We start from the raw sequence: 15163 nt of genomic DNA, 5'->3' as shown, positions 1-15163 counted from the left end.
AAAAAAAAAAATCAACACACGACTGACCCGGACAAGAAAACCGGTCGAATAACAACTCAGTTAAAACAACAAAAATAAATCTTATTCTGGTACATGTAATTTGCTTTCAACAGAATGTCAAGTAATTTGTGTCGGAGAACGCGAAACTAAACATATTTCATGGAAGGGGAATAACCCTGTTTGCATCGCTGGCACTTGGTTCCAACTTCCGGCGTCGGCTTCTCTCCAAACTCCATTTGATTTGTCTGTCAACTGTTTGCTGCTTTCTGCCAGGTAAAGTCTTGCAATGCACTGACAGTTTGCGTCCGCACAACGTTTGTTAGACTGGATTATTTTATCTTGAACTAGCCTAATCAGCTGATACCAAGAATTGGTACTTTTGGTTTTGGAGGCGTTCCTTGCAAACTGTAAATAGCTGTAACTTGTAAGTGCAACGTAACTCGTAAGACTTCACACTCACAGGACACACTTTTGTTTTTGCAACAAAATTTCATTTCGGGAATCTATTTCGACTTTGCCCTCACATTTACATCAGGAATACTTAATACTTTCAAAAATTCTCCAGATAAACACTGGATGATAAAAAAAAGGCAAACAACTACAGACTGATAAAATCATAAAAGAAGCATTGCTTGCAAACATTAGATTCAAACTTGGTAATCTTGAACTTTAGCGTGTTAAATTCATAGCTCAGAATCCAGTGACATTTTTGACTTATTTTTGATACAATCCATGTAGGCTAAGCAAGCCAACGAACATTTGTCGTGAAATTAATTGACGGATTGAGCTCCAAACTTAAGCATAATTAATTAATGTGGTTGTGTTATGAAAATGCACAGAAAATGGCATACGTTGTCAACCATGGGACATCATTTACACGAAAGAGTTGTCTCCCTTGTCCGATCATACGGATAATTCCTTCTTTGACCCATGTAAACAAAATGCAATCGTACAGTTCATCGGAGTTCATTCCGTAACTTCAAAGGGATCTAAAATGACTTGTTATAATTACAAGTGCAGGTTCTACAAATTTGGAGACTTAAATGCCTCTGATTTCTGAGCTATGAATTTAACACACTAAAGTTCAAGATTACCTCAAACTTCCCTTCTGCGCCAGTATATTATATTATAATGGCGCAGAAGGGAAGTTTGAATCTAATGTTTGCAAGCAATGCTTCTTTTGCTAGTGTCAAATGTCCGCTACAATTTTGATGTGTAACTTAAGTATCTTTACACACACATATGTAGTAATGAACACTTTTTGGTTCAAATTCTCTTCTGTTCCTGTTTTGTGGAACTGAAGGTTTCCTGAACATTCTAAAGTCATAGGAGTGACCCGAACCATCATGTCAGTCTCATTACCAGATCACTAGGATTATGACATGAGGGCAGAGAGTTGTGTCTTATAAAAAGCCATGAAGATCATCTCTTCTTCAAGAGAACGAACATTTCTAAAGAAAGCCAAACGTGTCCAGTAAATATGGTGTACGCAGGAAATTGCAATTTTGGTTTGGTGTATAAGCAGATAAATAAAAATTTCACAATCACAGGCTATATTAAAAAACTCACAATCACAAGCTACTGTAAATATTCTCTTACGATGTATTTAGACTTGCTTCGCTATACAACAAGATTGTACCTAGCAATCATCATGAATTTGATCAATTGAATTGGAATCGACTGGGTTTTGATGTGATGAGTTGATACCTTTTGATCCACCTCACCGGATTGCTGTCGCAAGCCGTGCGCTGAAGGCAAAACAATGAGTGGTTGACAATATCATAGCTCATTGTTTGAGCACCTTTTTCAGCACACTATCTTTTCTTGTCAGAGCTGCTGATATGTGCTGTTTGCCCTCCAACTCCAAGCTGGTTCAAGTAGGTAATCAGGAGAGGTGGATAGAAATCATGTTCAGAGAATATTATTTTGCCTCTATACACGTCAACGCATTAACACTCTTCCTCGTTACTATAAGTAACACTAACAGTGAGAACTTTGCTCTTTTCAGGATGTCACGCAGCCCATATAACCTGAGGAGGAATCCACCAAAACGCAGCCCATACAAGGAAGAAGAAGAGGAGGAGGAGGAGGATTCTGAGGAAGAGGAGACCCGGTCACCACGACAACGGGGAGCCCGCAATACCAGCCACAGAGCACAGTCTGATGACAGCTACATCAGTGATAGAGACTACAACTCCTCAGCTTTGTCCACCACGGCCAGCGAATCTTTCGACTATCATCCCGGTACTTCACCCTCTGAAAGTAGTGAAGGGGGAAAGTATAAGAAGCTCTATCCACCTTTACCATCGGGAAGCCCTGGTGGTGGTGAACGTTCTCCACGCTCATCGCCAGAGGTTTCATCACAAAGACTGTCAGGGGTTAGGCGGCATTCCTTAGAATCCTCGTCTTCTCAAGGGAAGAAAGACAAAGAGAAAGTTTACTCCTTCTGGCAGTGGTTTTGTGTTGTGGCCATTGTATTGTTGCTGGTGTATTTGATCTCCAACAGACTTGTCTCCAAAACTGAGCAAATATCTGGCCTTCAGAATAAGCCAGTCAGTTTTCTTGAATTTTTACAGAAAATGGATGAACTGAAAGGGAAATTTCCAGGACAAAGCGAACGATTCTGGAAAGTTGTCACAGCTTCAGCCAAGCATGTTCTGGATTCAGACCGGCAGTCCACCTACCCTGCGATTTTACTGATGGTGGCAAAGAAAAGTAACGCAGCTTTGGCAGCAAGCATCGCTCAAGCTGTCGCCGAAGCCTTCGAAAGCACCCTCCGCGGCCAGACATCATCCCACCTTGCAGCTTCGCTCAACTTGACCACCCATCCTGGCAAGGTGAAATCAGATTCACAAAAACTGGAGCTGGATAACTGGCTGCGAGAGAAGTTGGAGCATTCCCATGATGCTGTCGTGGTTAACCATCTTGAAACGCTGGAACCAAATGCTGCCTTGCTTCTCCATGGTTACTGTGATGGTGACAACGCTCCGTACAAGAACGCTATGTTGATCTTGGGGTTGTTTGTAGAAAGTGCTGTAGATAATTCCAAGGCCGCAGAAGCTGTGTTGAGAGACTTGTGGACGGCCGATCTGACGGAAGACAAAGTGGGAGCGCTGCTCAGTCGCGTGGCTAATAATGTTGCTTTGGTGTCAGAGTCGAAGCAGTAATGTAACACGTACAGAGTTGGGCCTGTTCATTCAGCTTATACATGTGTATCCCGAATCACATCATTAAGTAAAAAATTTATAGCGTTCAATTTCCAGGCAAAACTTATTCTCAGATTGATGTGCACTGAAAATTGAGTACCTTTATCTGTCTATAGGCAGATCTTGAAACACTGGTTACTACTTTTGTTTCAACTTTTCTTCAGATTTTGTTTTTCTATAGTATAGTCATTAGGGATGGGTAAAGGTTTGTAATTGTAGGGACATGCATTTTGAGCATTTATACCCAAAATCTATCTCTGTGGCTGTGCAAGTAGGATGTCGCATTTATTCTTCTCTCTTTGGTGAATGGAGCTTGTTGGCACAGAAAGTCAGTTTGATGAAAGTTTACAAATTATTCAAATGGAGAGTAACTTTTCAAGCTTGTGAAAGAGAGAGCGAGGGGGGAAATATGTTTATGTATGGCAAATAAGGGGAAGTAACCACTCAAGTATCTGTGTGCGTGTGTGCATGCATTAGGGTGTATTTCACAAGCTTGTCAACGTCACTAGTATTGTACAGACAGGATTTTGTTTTAGAAAATGGTTTACTCTTGCTGTGTTGATTTTCAAACAATTAACAAGAACATAAATGACCTTGTCTCCATTCTCTTGTATTGGCATGCATATTGTACATATTTTCAGGTAGGATAGAAAAAATATTCTCAACTGCTCAATTAAGGTTTATATTCTACTGGTGGTCACATATTGTACAATGATTTGTTCTCTTCGTTCTGCATAATATAAGTGTACACTGTTATCAGTCCCCATGAACATCATGTTTTGACTTTTCTTATTGGGATATATAATACATATATTTACTTCTATTCTCTGCCACTTTTTTTTTCAAACAGATATCTTAATATTCGAGTGCTGATTGTGGGATGTTTTTCCTTTTGTTGAATAGATTACATTGATTTGTATGAACTTAATGCAGGAGTTGAATCTATCATTACATGCGTTTTGATAGTGTGTCAGTTCTTCTGCTAGAGAGGAATATGGCGGCTTATATGCGGCTTGTTTTTCTTATGCAATCAATTGAAGGGTGTGTAAAAATAAGGAAGTGTGTAGAATGGCTGAATGCAGTGTTGTGCTTAGTTATGATGCAGTATTTTATCTTCCAAGTGTCAGTAGTTTTTCCACCACAGGTGCTGAACAACTTCTTTTTGAAAGAGAAAGAAAATTTGATCAGTCATTAGGGGGTCAACTTTAAGTGATTTGCACAGGAATGAGGATGGTGCGAAACAAGACCAATTCCGCACAGTGATATTTCTTCTGGCTAAAATAAGCTGGCACGTGAAAAATGTTACATTTAAGCAATTAGCCTGACCCGGAAGTCAGACCATTGTGATGCTGGTTGCTGTGAATTAGAAACAGTCTGTGGGAAGAAATCATGGATAGTTGCCCTTGATTTATCCCTTCCATAAACAACAGTATCTGGTGTCATTCATTCGTTTTCTCCTCCATTGGGTTCATGAATTGTTGGTTGATATTGGGGAAGACTTGTTCAGTACTTTCCAGCAATGAGTTGAGCAAATTATATGCGACATATTTATTTTCTACTATTTTTTTTAAGGAACTTGGTACTCATAGTTTGGTACTTTTCATTTTGAGAATTTTACAGTTTGTGCTTGCATGTTGATATTTACCCAGTTACTATACAGTATCTGAATTCATAGTTTTTTGCAGGAGCAAGTAAATGTTTTGTAGAATATTATTGTTCCTCTATTGTTGCAAAAGTCACCTATCGGTCTCTTGAAGCTGTACATACATGTAAACACAAAGTCTAGCTCTATACTTGTTTAGAAAATGCCATTGTCTGAATAAAATACAACTGGAATGTATTTTTGCCATAACATATTTTTGCAAATTTGCTGAGCTATAATTTACGCAGAATAAAGATTAGTTGAAAGATATGAGATATATCTGAATGTGATCACACTCGCACGACTCCACTGATTATTACATATATTATTAAATAAAAAAATAAATCCCTGCGCTTAGAACTGTACCCACGGAATACGCGCGATATAAGCCTCATATTGATTGATTGATTGATTTTTGTCTCCACAGAATGCTCAGTACTCGGTGTGCGTTGTGTGTGTGTGTTCTGTGTACATACTTGAGATGGTCACTGACAATTAGGTTTCCCAGGAAAAGATACAATGTATTAGACATATATCTATATCTATATACGGCTTGTCTGTGTCTGTCTGTCTGTCGGTCACTTCGCGATGCACGGCCAAAGTTCTCGATGGATCTGCTTCAAATTTGGTGGGCATATTCAGGTAGACCCAAAACACAATCTGGTCGATGAAAATTTTCAACACGTGCTCACAGCGCTGAAATGATTTTCATTTTTCTGTACATCCATTCCCAGTAACTCTTCCTTATCTTCTCCAGTGTTTTGCACGTTTATCTCCATTCCTTCGTACCCGGCAAAGCCGGGTATTCGGCTCTACTTCTTCCCGGCGAAGCGGGTATTCATCTAGTATATATACTTCTTGTGTCACACACTAAAATTATAATGTGCATGGTTGTTGAAGTTGAACTGTGCTCCACCGTCATCACGCAACGTTATTGCATAAAATGGTTAATTCAGTGCCTTGCAAATCAAATGTCTGTCTAAGGTCATTAATTCGAAATAGGACAAGTTAAGTGTAGAGTCTGCGGCTCTTGTTCAGTGATTATTATGTTTGGAACCGTCTTCCATCCTGAGTACAATGGAACCCCCGTTTTAAGACCTCCAAAAATCTAAGAAAATCAGGTCTTAAAAAGGAGAGAGTCTTAAAATGGGGGTCATTTTTACAGAGAATATGAACAGGTCTTCGAAAACAGGGTCTTCAAAGGAAGGTCTTAATTGGGGAGTCTTTAAAGAGGGGTTCCACTGTACAGGGATAACCACACTAAAAAAGAATTGCATGTGTGATGTATGCAGTGTGGATACAGGGGCACCTGTGATGAAAGACATCTAGACACCCTTGGGATCAAAACAAAGTGTCTCAACATTAGAGGTAGGATTCTGACATCTCCCAATTTTACTGAAATTATTTTTAGTGAGCAAAGCTGTAGGTTATAAATACTATTTAGTGCCATTTTTGACTAATAAAAACCCTTCAGCAGGGGTTTGAAATATAAGAGAAATTGCACGAGTTTCCTTCGCTAGTGATTGGCACGTCCAATATTTGTAAGAGATTTTGCTAGACAAGGGTAACCTCTACAGACCTGACAGAGTTTTTTTCAAAAATCGTCTATTGGTAAGGCCTTACATTTCAGATAACGCTGTTGTACTTACTGACTACCATAACTGCCCTGCATGTTGATAAATGAATGTGGGATGCTCAACAGATATTTGACCTTGCTAGTAATGATTCAGTGTGACCATTCAAGAGATGCCGTTTTGGTTTGCAGTATAAAACTAATGGATGAATTTTTGTTGCAAGATAAATTAGGGACACATTATTTGTTTTATTATAAATATACGAGAACCATCCTGGACTGCACAACTACAGAGGTAGACGCACGATTGTCGATACTGTGCATATGTTGCAAACTGACAAGGAAAATGCAATTCTAATTCATTTCTTTGTTTGGGATCTTTCTTTCTTTATTTGGTGTTTAACGTCGTTTTCAACCACGAAGGGTTATATCGCGACGGGGAAAGGGGTGAGATGGGATAGAGCCACTTGTCAATTGTTTCTTGTTCACAAAAGCACTAATCAAAAATTTGCAACGTTGTTTGGGATACATTGGTAAGGAATGCATTAGAAACAAAAATTCATCCATCAGTTTTGTACTGCAGAACAATTAGATATTTTCCTGCATACTCTTTTTAAATGTGTACCTTCGTCTAGTTGCAGCCATTCAACATCAACAGAAATGAACAGTATTAAATCGACGCTCATGTATAGTCCCTTTTCTTTTAATATAGCAACATCAAACTAAAGCTGCCAAAACCAAGTTTCCTCACATGACCCAGAATCATTGAGCGTACTAGTGAGATGGTGTTACTATAATACTGTAGGAGTCCAAGACAAATTTCTGAGGCGAAACTTGCAAGTAATGCACATGTTGCATTTCAATTGATCACTTCAGCTGCATTCACATTATTTTGCTCGATGCGAATTTTTGTTGCGTATGGAGCTGTTTGAATAGCTCAAAACAGCTGAGCATGTTTTTGTTTTGCTGCAACCATTCTTGGTGGTTTTGTTTTTTTTAGCACACATGGTTTTAAGTTGCACAGCATCACAGGCATACAGTATTCACACACAGACCACAGTTCAGTAAAAAAAAAAAAACACACCACAAAATCTACTCCTTTTTTCTTGTATTTTACTCGAACTCTCAGTACGCCGATTTCATCGAAATCTGCAACACCGTCCAGCCCAAATCTGCTCAGCTTCTTTTTTGAAGCACATTGTAACCAACAATTAACATAAGAACACAAGGGAAAAAAACTTAATGGTGGGGGGGGTTCACTGTACATCAGTCTTTTTCCTGCGGATTTTCGCCAACCTTTCATCAAAGGATTTTAAAGAAGAAGAAAAACATTAGTGAAACAACACTTTCTCCATTCTCATGCAAGCACTTCCTGGGCCTACTGTTAAATTGGTCCCACTCACAATAGACTTCTCACTAATATAGCGAAAACTAAAAAGTTGCACCATACAGGGAGGTAAATTGGACATAAAAACGGTTGATTTTGTTATAAACTCAAACTGTCCAGTCATTAAAACCACTACTGGAAAAAAAAAGTGACTACACGAAAAAACACCAAGAAGATAAGCATGTATAGTCACAAAGATAAGTAACGGAAAGCAAATGCAGAATAAAAAACGTGCTAGTATTGAAGAAAAAAACACAAAAACAATAACAGTCTAGACTCAGGACTGCAAGAAAAGTATAATTATGATCAGTAAAATGTCAATGAACCGTAAAAAGGAAATTAAATCATGATGAACGATGTGCTCATGAAATTAATTACTAGAATTCCGACACAAAAATGTCACCGTCAAACTGATCAAAGAATGAAAGTAAGACCAGCCAGCAAATGGTTTTAATCTCACTTTTGGCAGCGAATGTTTGTTTTTTCACACTACCTATATTCCAAAGAATAATTTTCTCGCATCGTACACAAAAGTGACACTAACCAAGAAAGAGTTCACTAGTTTGCTTCATACAAAATCAGCAACATCATAAACTTATCTGTTTACTAGTAGAAACGTCCACCCTAATGCCCAAGATTTGTTTCCTACTCTACAATGCAGCAGTTGTTTAGAACCGATACCCAACTGTCACTGGACTAAACCTTCGTTAACGATGAATTGGTGGTCAGTGATAAAATGGCGGTGAAGTGGTGAGAAGAGGAGGACCAGAAGGGGTCAAGACATTTACGTCTTGAAGGACACCTGTAGGGGGCGTCCCTGGAAGTAAAAACCATGGAGATGGTTGATGGCGTTCTGGGCTTCCTGGAAGTTGGTCATGGTGACGAAGCCGTAACCTTTGCAGATGCCCTTGCCAGGCTCCATGATGACGTTGACCTTCTGCACCGTCCCAAAGGGCGAGAACAGCTGCCACAGGGTGCGCTCCGTCGCATTCTGGCCGATGTTGTAGCAGAAGATGGCGTAACCTCCCTGCAAAACATTAAATCAAACGGTGAAATTGTCAGCAAGCAAAAGATGGCTTTCATCATCATCATCAATCCCCTGACTGGGACAGTCGTCGGGGGGACATGAGGGCTGAGGAGGCAGAGACCCTTCTCCATGCATTTCTGTCGGGTGCTGTCACCAGTAGGTCGGGGAAGATGGCTTAACGTATCTTAAAAAACTAAGCAGATGGCATAACCTGTCTGCAAAGTAATTGATCAAGTTTAAAGTGCAGCTGTCCAACAACTGATGGCATATAGGAGAAGATTGCTTTACCTCCCTGCAAAACATAAAATTAATTGGTGAAATTGTCAGCAAGCAGAAGATGGCATAACCTCCTGTAAAACATTGAATTAATCCTGAAATTGTCAGCAAGCAAACGATGGAGTAACCTCCCTCACTCCCTGGAGAAAAAAAATAAAATAATCGGTCAAATTGAAAGCAAGCATATGATGACTTGGCAGAACATGTTAAACCTCCCTGCAAAACACAAAGTATTGGGTCAAATTAGTACACCCAACTGTCGGCAAGCAAAAGATTTGTCGTTCACGACTCAGGGGAATATGACATTCAAGACCAGTATCTGTTATCAAAACCAAATTATTATTTCACAAATCAGGTTCTCATAGTTTTCTACAACCATTACAATTACAATTGAATCTTGCAAACTGTGTCACTGTCCCATGGAGTGGACTTCAGTTGTAGTTTACATGACCACCACTTTTCCCCAAGTACATCACTTGCTTGCACTGGCATACTTTCAGTTCAATGAAAGAGGCGAATACTCTGCAGCTGATTCGCCCTTCAATAATAAAATTAAACTTAGGTTTCTAAGCAACACAAATTGCACAAGATCACTCACCTGGTTGACGTTCAGCCCAGAGTTCTGCATGTACTGGTTCCCGGACATGGGGTTGTAGCGGAAGCGGTTGCCTTGGTTACGCATGGGGCCAGGCCCGTGACCTGGGAACATGGGCGTGGGGACGTACTGCACATTTGGAGGCTTCATCTTCTTGGAGTTGTCGTCGGCAAACTTGATGAGAATGGGCTCCGTGCAACCCTCAGGGGTGGTGCCGCTCAGTGAGCGAATAGCCGCATCAGCCTCTGGCCTGGTGTTGTACAGAACGAACCCCACCCTCTTGGAAACGCCCGTCTGCAGGTCCACCAGGACGCGAGACTGGATGATTTTGCCGTACGGCTCAAACAGTTTGTTCAGCTCTTCCTCCGTCCAGGCCACGGGGAGATTACGGACGTAGAGGTTGGCCCCTTTGATGTTTTCGCCACCCATGCGCGCTTTGGCCACCTTGATTCTCTTGTTCTGCAGCTGCAGGCCGTTCAGCGTCTGGATGGCTCGGTCCGCGTCCGCCCCGTGCTGGTAGTCGACGAAGCCGAAGCCATAGCTGTAGCCAGTGGCTTTGTCGCGGATGATTTTGGCCGACTTGATAGGGCCGATGCTTAAGAACATGGAGCGATACTCTTCATCTGTGAGGGTCTGGGGAAGGTAGTTGATGATCAGGTTGGTGGGGGACTCCTCGCCCATACCCTGCATCGTTTGGTCGTCCATGTCGCTGAAGGTGATCTGGAGGTCGTTTCAAGGTGAAGTTCTTCCGGTGGACCCACGCGCTGGTTTTCACTTTGGAATCCATGGCAAGTAGCGGAGAAAGAAAAAAAACAAACGCAAAAAAACTTTAAAAGAAAATAAAAACCTGGCAAAGAAAACAGAGACAGGATTATAGCAATCATCTGTCAAACATTGATGTGATCAGAACCGAGATGAAAGACGAAGCCATGAGGTCCCTTTTTCAATCTTTGTGCTATGTCTCCAAATTAAAACAAATCCTGCATCAAAACAAAGATTAAATGGCTCCTTTCTTAGTCTTACCTCCCCTTAATAGAGAAGAAACATATGCACTAAGAAGACTCATAAAACACCTGAATCCATCAAAACATCCCACCCAAAGCCCGTGCAGTCAAGTCACACTAAAAAGACTGCTTCTGATCTCTATGAAAATGGAAAATAAAAATAAAACAAATAAGTGATAGGAAACTAGACATGCTTTTTACACAAAAGGTACAAAAAAGACAAATTATACACATACGTGACATAGGGGCCCGACATTCCTTTGCATGGGCAGCACATATTTGACAGCCATTATCCACAAATGTTAAAGAACTTAAACGGGACAAAAATCAAAGTTTAGTAGTCAAAATTTTTAAAAAAAACACTACGTTGGTAATGTGAAATGTTATCTAATGAATCATGACTGTACAGCCCCAACAGCAGTTCCGGATTAAAGAAAGGAGAGGGGGGGGGGGGGGGGGGGCAGGCAAAAAGAGCTACTCATCAGTGTATCAGTATCACATTATCAGTATTGCTGTATCAGTGAAGTAACATTTTATTTCAGTGACAACTGGTTCTTTTTGCCACAAATCTGCCTGGAGTGTGACATTGACTTATTTAAGATGACCAAAAGCTAAGTGATATAAATTTGTACTTTTTTGTTTAAAGCCATGGCTGATCTACGAAGGGAAGTCTCAGCTCAGTGAACCATGAAGGAAAGAGCTCGAACACCAACAGTTTTCTTCTCTTCTCCAATTAAATTTTAAGCACAGATCTCCTGCCATAACTTAAGCCTGAATGATGATAAGACTGAAGTCTTACTGTGCAAAAAGAAGAACACTACATTTCCCTCTCCCCAACCTGTTTCTGTTCAAGTAGGCAACACCGACATTCTTTTCTCACCATCAGCTAGAAACCTTGGATTCACCCTTTCACCTGACATGACCCTTGAACATATATCTTTAGTCTGTAGAGCAGCTTATTTTGACCTTCGTAAGATCAGCACCATTCGCCACACATTCTCCTCTCAAACAACTAACACTCTTGTCTGTGCCTTTGTTCTTTCTAAACTTGACTACTGCAACTCTCTTCTCTCTGGCTGTCCTCCTGTATAAATTACAAAAAGTCCAAAACTCGGCAGCACGCCTCATTCTCAAAGCACGAAAACAAGATCACGCAACACCACTTCTTCACACACTGCACTGGTTACCTACTCAAGCCCGCATTGACTACATACAAACTGTCCACCCTCTGCTTTGACTTCTTTTCTGGCTTGTCTCCTGCTTACTTCTCTGAACTCCTCACCGTCTATTCTCCAGCAAGACAACTCCGTGCCTCTTCTGACTGTCGCATCCTTACCAATCCACACACCAAAACCAAAACATACAGACAACGCACTTTTACTTTCTGCGCACCCACACAATGGAATTCTCTCCCCTTTCACATCCGCCACTCTCAGTCACCCCAAGCATTCAAACGAGCACTTAAAACACACCTGACCTCTTCAAGAAATACAACCCCTGATTTTGTTTTTCTCAGTCCATCAGTAGGCTACATGTAGTGTATTTGTTGTTTTAGTGATAATGTATATAAACATCTAGGGCTGTTTTCAGTATTGTTGGTAACATGATCTGTTTGATTAAGGGTATTCAGCTGGTATTTCCTTGTTTTAACCATCTATTTTATTCATGTTTATATTACTTAGTTAGACTTAGAGGAAGAATTTGTTTTAATGTATGTTTGATGGTGTATGCTTTTAATTAAGCGTTGTTGACTATGAATGTAGATGAAAATGCTTGTATGACTGTTTTAATTTTAAAATTTAAATGTGTCAAGCGCAAAGAGCATAATTGTAAAGTTATGATGTTGCGCTATATAAATTCTCACTTATTATTATTATTATAACCTCTAAAAGTAAAACTAAAAGCAGCGGACATCCATACTTGGTTTCCAGGCCAAAGTTAACCAACCTCTACCCAGGGTACCTATCTTACCAACCTCTCAAACACTATCAAGTCTCATGTGCACACAGGTAAAACAAGTCACAAAAGGCAACCCAAAATTTTAGAATGAAGCTCAGCAAACCCACAGTTTTGTGAAAAACTTTCAGCATAAATCAAAGACAAGCATGCCATAAACTCAAATGTTAAAATGAGGAATAACAAGGATTTTTAGCTTGGAATGGAAGGTAAGAAAAATACAACAGGTAAAAACTATGTTAAAAGAAACACAAATGTATACATACGACTAAGAAAACGGGGTAAATAAGGCAATAAGATCAGTCAATAAATAAACAGAAATAAAATAAGCATAAATATCAACAATTGAAAAAAATATACCGTTTTACCTCCAACCGTAATAAGTGGGATTCTTCAGGAAAAAAAAGAAACTTTGGGATCTTCTCCGCGAGTGAAAAAAACTGTATCATAAAAAAAAGAAAATGTTATCAATAATGATCATGATAAAACAAAACAATACTACTGCTATTTAAAATATCATAGGCATCAATAAAATCTGCTGCAATAAAGTAAAATGCCACTGCCAATTAAAGACTAATAAAGAGTGTTAGAAACCTAGACCTACAGTAATTTCTAGACTAGCACTGCAGTAACACTGTACAACAGTGTTTAACAGGATTAAAAAGCTGCAACTTTGTAACTTTAGAGCTTGACAATAACACTCCTGCATTAAACTTACTTCATGCCCTCGACCTCTGCATGTTTATCGATCACTAACTACAATTAGGCCTACTGAACAGACCCTATCGGTATTGCAAGCTCTCATAACCTCTCGCAGCAAACTTCAAAGCATAGCAAAACATGTGGAAAGGCTATCTCGCGAGAGCTGCAAAGCCCGATGTTCTCACGGCTTTCGAAGCATAACAAAGAGCATGTCTCTCGAGAGCTGCTCAGATACCGAAAAGTACTAGGCCTAAAAAAAAAATAGGTGTGGTTACGGTAACCCGACCTACCCTATTTTCGGGGGCCGACCCTATAACTTTTTATTACATTTGTCAAAAAAATACCAAAAAAAACAAGTAAACGAGTGCAGAAAACGCAATGAAAGCGAAAGCGCCCGAGTCGCACACTTATTTCCCTGTCAAGTAGGTTTAATTTGTACACATTAGAAAAAAAAGTTTAAAAAAAAAAAAGTTATTGCCTACCTTCCTACCCTATTTATTTGGGCTATGTTACCGTAACCACACCTATTATTTTTTTTGGCCCTATTACAGTATTAGAAACAACCCCTGAACACTATCCAAAGTAAGCGTTTGCATAAAAAAAATTGCTATGGCGTTGGTGTGCATTACGTAGTCCAGTCTTCAAGTACGGTATACATTATGATTATATGACCTGAACTGACCAAAACTGCAAGTGCAACCTTCTAGTTCCACATTTGGAGATGGAAATTTTATCAATAACTTGAATAGGGCCTAAGCAAACTTTATCAATGGATCCATGTGCAAACTGTATCAATTTCCAGAGCATTTCCCCTTCGATCGATTTATTTCTAACTTTAATTTTTAAAACAAAGACATGCTAATTGACTTGAGAGTCATTGTACAGATTCAATGCACATCTCATATTTGCACGACCGTGTCTCAATGGCACAGAACCTCGTTCATTGTAACACTAACAGAACACGAACCAAATCTACGTTGTTCGCCAGTTAGTCAGGACCAAGAATGATTGGAATGTATAAGAACAAAACGACTGATATTTACATTCAAGTTTCCAATTGTCGCATTACAAATCCACAACACGTATTCTTATTAAACAAAGACAGTATCCGTGCTATTATACTTTCAAGGAGATTTGTGTTACGGTTGTCGGGAAATCGACCTGTTTTTTGTTCTGAATTTTTGACACCTCAGCGCACGCCTTGAAACGAAGCCGGTCGAAATGGCTCACGTGTACGGCTACGCTCTTCCCCGCTTCCTACAGTAAAACGTTCGTACTGTGATCGCATACAACATATCTTTCGCAAAGTGCTCTGTAACTTTATGATTAGGTTTATAACGTCTGATTTTTCGTAAATACGAAAAACTGAGAAGCAAAACAATTAATAAGACACCGCGTGGGAGCGTACGAACCTGCAAGATGGCGTCTGATTGAGGAAAGGAAAGTTCAAGGCCACACATTTTGGCGAGACGACATGCGGTTGGTCCATTTTTCACAGTGGAAGCGGGGTCACTGGCACGAATTATGCAAATGAAACACACAAGGTCGTGTGGCGAAATGATAAAACTCGCTAAAGTCCGTGGATAACAAGCATTGTCATCATTTTCACGAGTTTTCATTCACAAACACCTGGGAAATAAATCTCATGTTCCCCATGCAATAACTCGAGGTGGTGAATGGGTTTGAGCTTTCAGGTGAAACGTGGATTGTCAAAGTAAAAGCCAATCAGGCTGATTGTTTGATGTGTGGAACCATCGCGGCTTTGGATTTGTGTTTCCGAGGACAACGATTGTAA

General features: G+C 40.0%; 2 protein-coding genes across 4 annotated transcripts; one reads left to right on the top strand and one right to left on the bottom strand.

Moving 5' to 3' along the window:
- Window positions 1-126: 126 nt before the first annotated feature.
- Window positions 127-5242, top strand: LOC138948480 (torsin-1A-interacting protein 1-like). The gene is made up of 2 exons (XM_070320034.1): window positions 127-273; window positions 2009-5242. Exon 2 carries the CDS (start codon window positions 2010-2012, stop codon window positions 3165-3167), a length of 1158 nt encoding a protein of 385 aa, XP_070176135.1. The 5' UTR covers window positions 127-273; window position 2009; the 3' UTR covers window positions 3168-5242.
- A 2275-nt stretch (window positions 5243-7517) lies between these two features.
- On the bottom strand, window positions 7518-14839 carry LOC138948482 (ELAV-like protein 1). 3 transcript variants are annotated; one of them, XM_070320035.1, is made up of 4 exons: window positions 14781-14839; window positions 13035-13106; window positions 9710-10480; window positions 7518-8835 (listed from the first exon to the last, which is right to left on the bottom strand). In XM_070320035.1, the coding sequence occupies exons 3-4, from the start codon at window positions 10409-10411 to the stop codon at window positions 8593-8595; spliced, it is 945 nt and encodes a 314-aa protein (XP_070176136.1). In that variant the 5' UTR covers window positions 10412-10480; window positions 13035-13106; window positions 14781-14839; the 3' UTR covers window positions 7518-8592. The 3 variants fall into 3 exon arrangements, with proteins under 3 accessions (XP_070176136.1, XP_070176137.1, XP_070176138.1); XM_070320036.1 differs by lacking the exon at window positions 13035-13106 and having other exon boundaries at window positions 14781-14819; XM_070320037.1 differs by lacking the exon at window positions 13035-13106 and having other exon boundaries at window positions 9710-10553; window positions 14781-14806.
- Between the last annotated feature and the right edge of the window lie 324 nt (window positions 14840-15163).

The sequence above is a fragment of the Littorina saxatilis genome, linkage group LG15 (assembly GCF_037325665.1).
Source record: "Littorina saxatilis isolate snail1 linkage group LG15, US_GU_Lsax_2.0, whole genome shotgun sequence".
Lineage (NCBI taxonomy): Eukaryota > Metazoa > Mollusca > Gastropoda > Littorinimorpha > Littorinidae > Littorina > Littorina saxatilis.
The sequence above is the reverse complement of the archived record's forward strand: the minus strand, read 5'-3'. Positions and strand labels throughout refer to the sequence as shown.

Bases quoted from the DNA above. Each gene is read 5' to 3' on its own strand.
- LOC138948480 (XM_070320034.1), top strand. From the start codon at position 2,010: ATGTCACGCAGCCCATATAACCTGAGGAGGAATCCACCAAAACGCAGC.
- LOC138948482 (XM_070320035.1), bottom strand. From the start codon at position 10,411: ATGGACGACCAAACGATGCAGGGTATGGGCGAGGAGTCCCCCACCAAC. The intron at 8,836-9,709 runs GTGAGTGATCTT...AATGTTTTGCAG, and splicing joins CTGGGCTGAACGTCAACCAG to GGAGGTTACGCCATCTTCTG.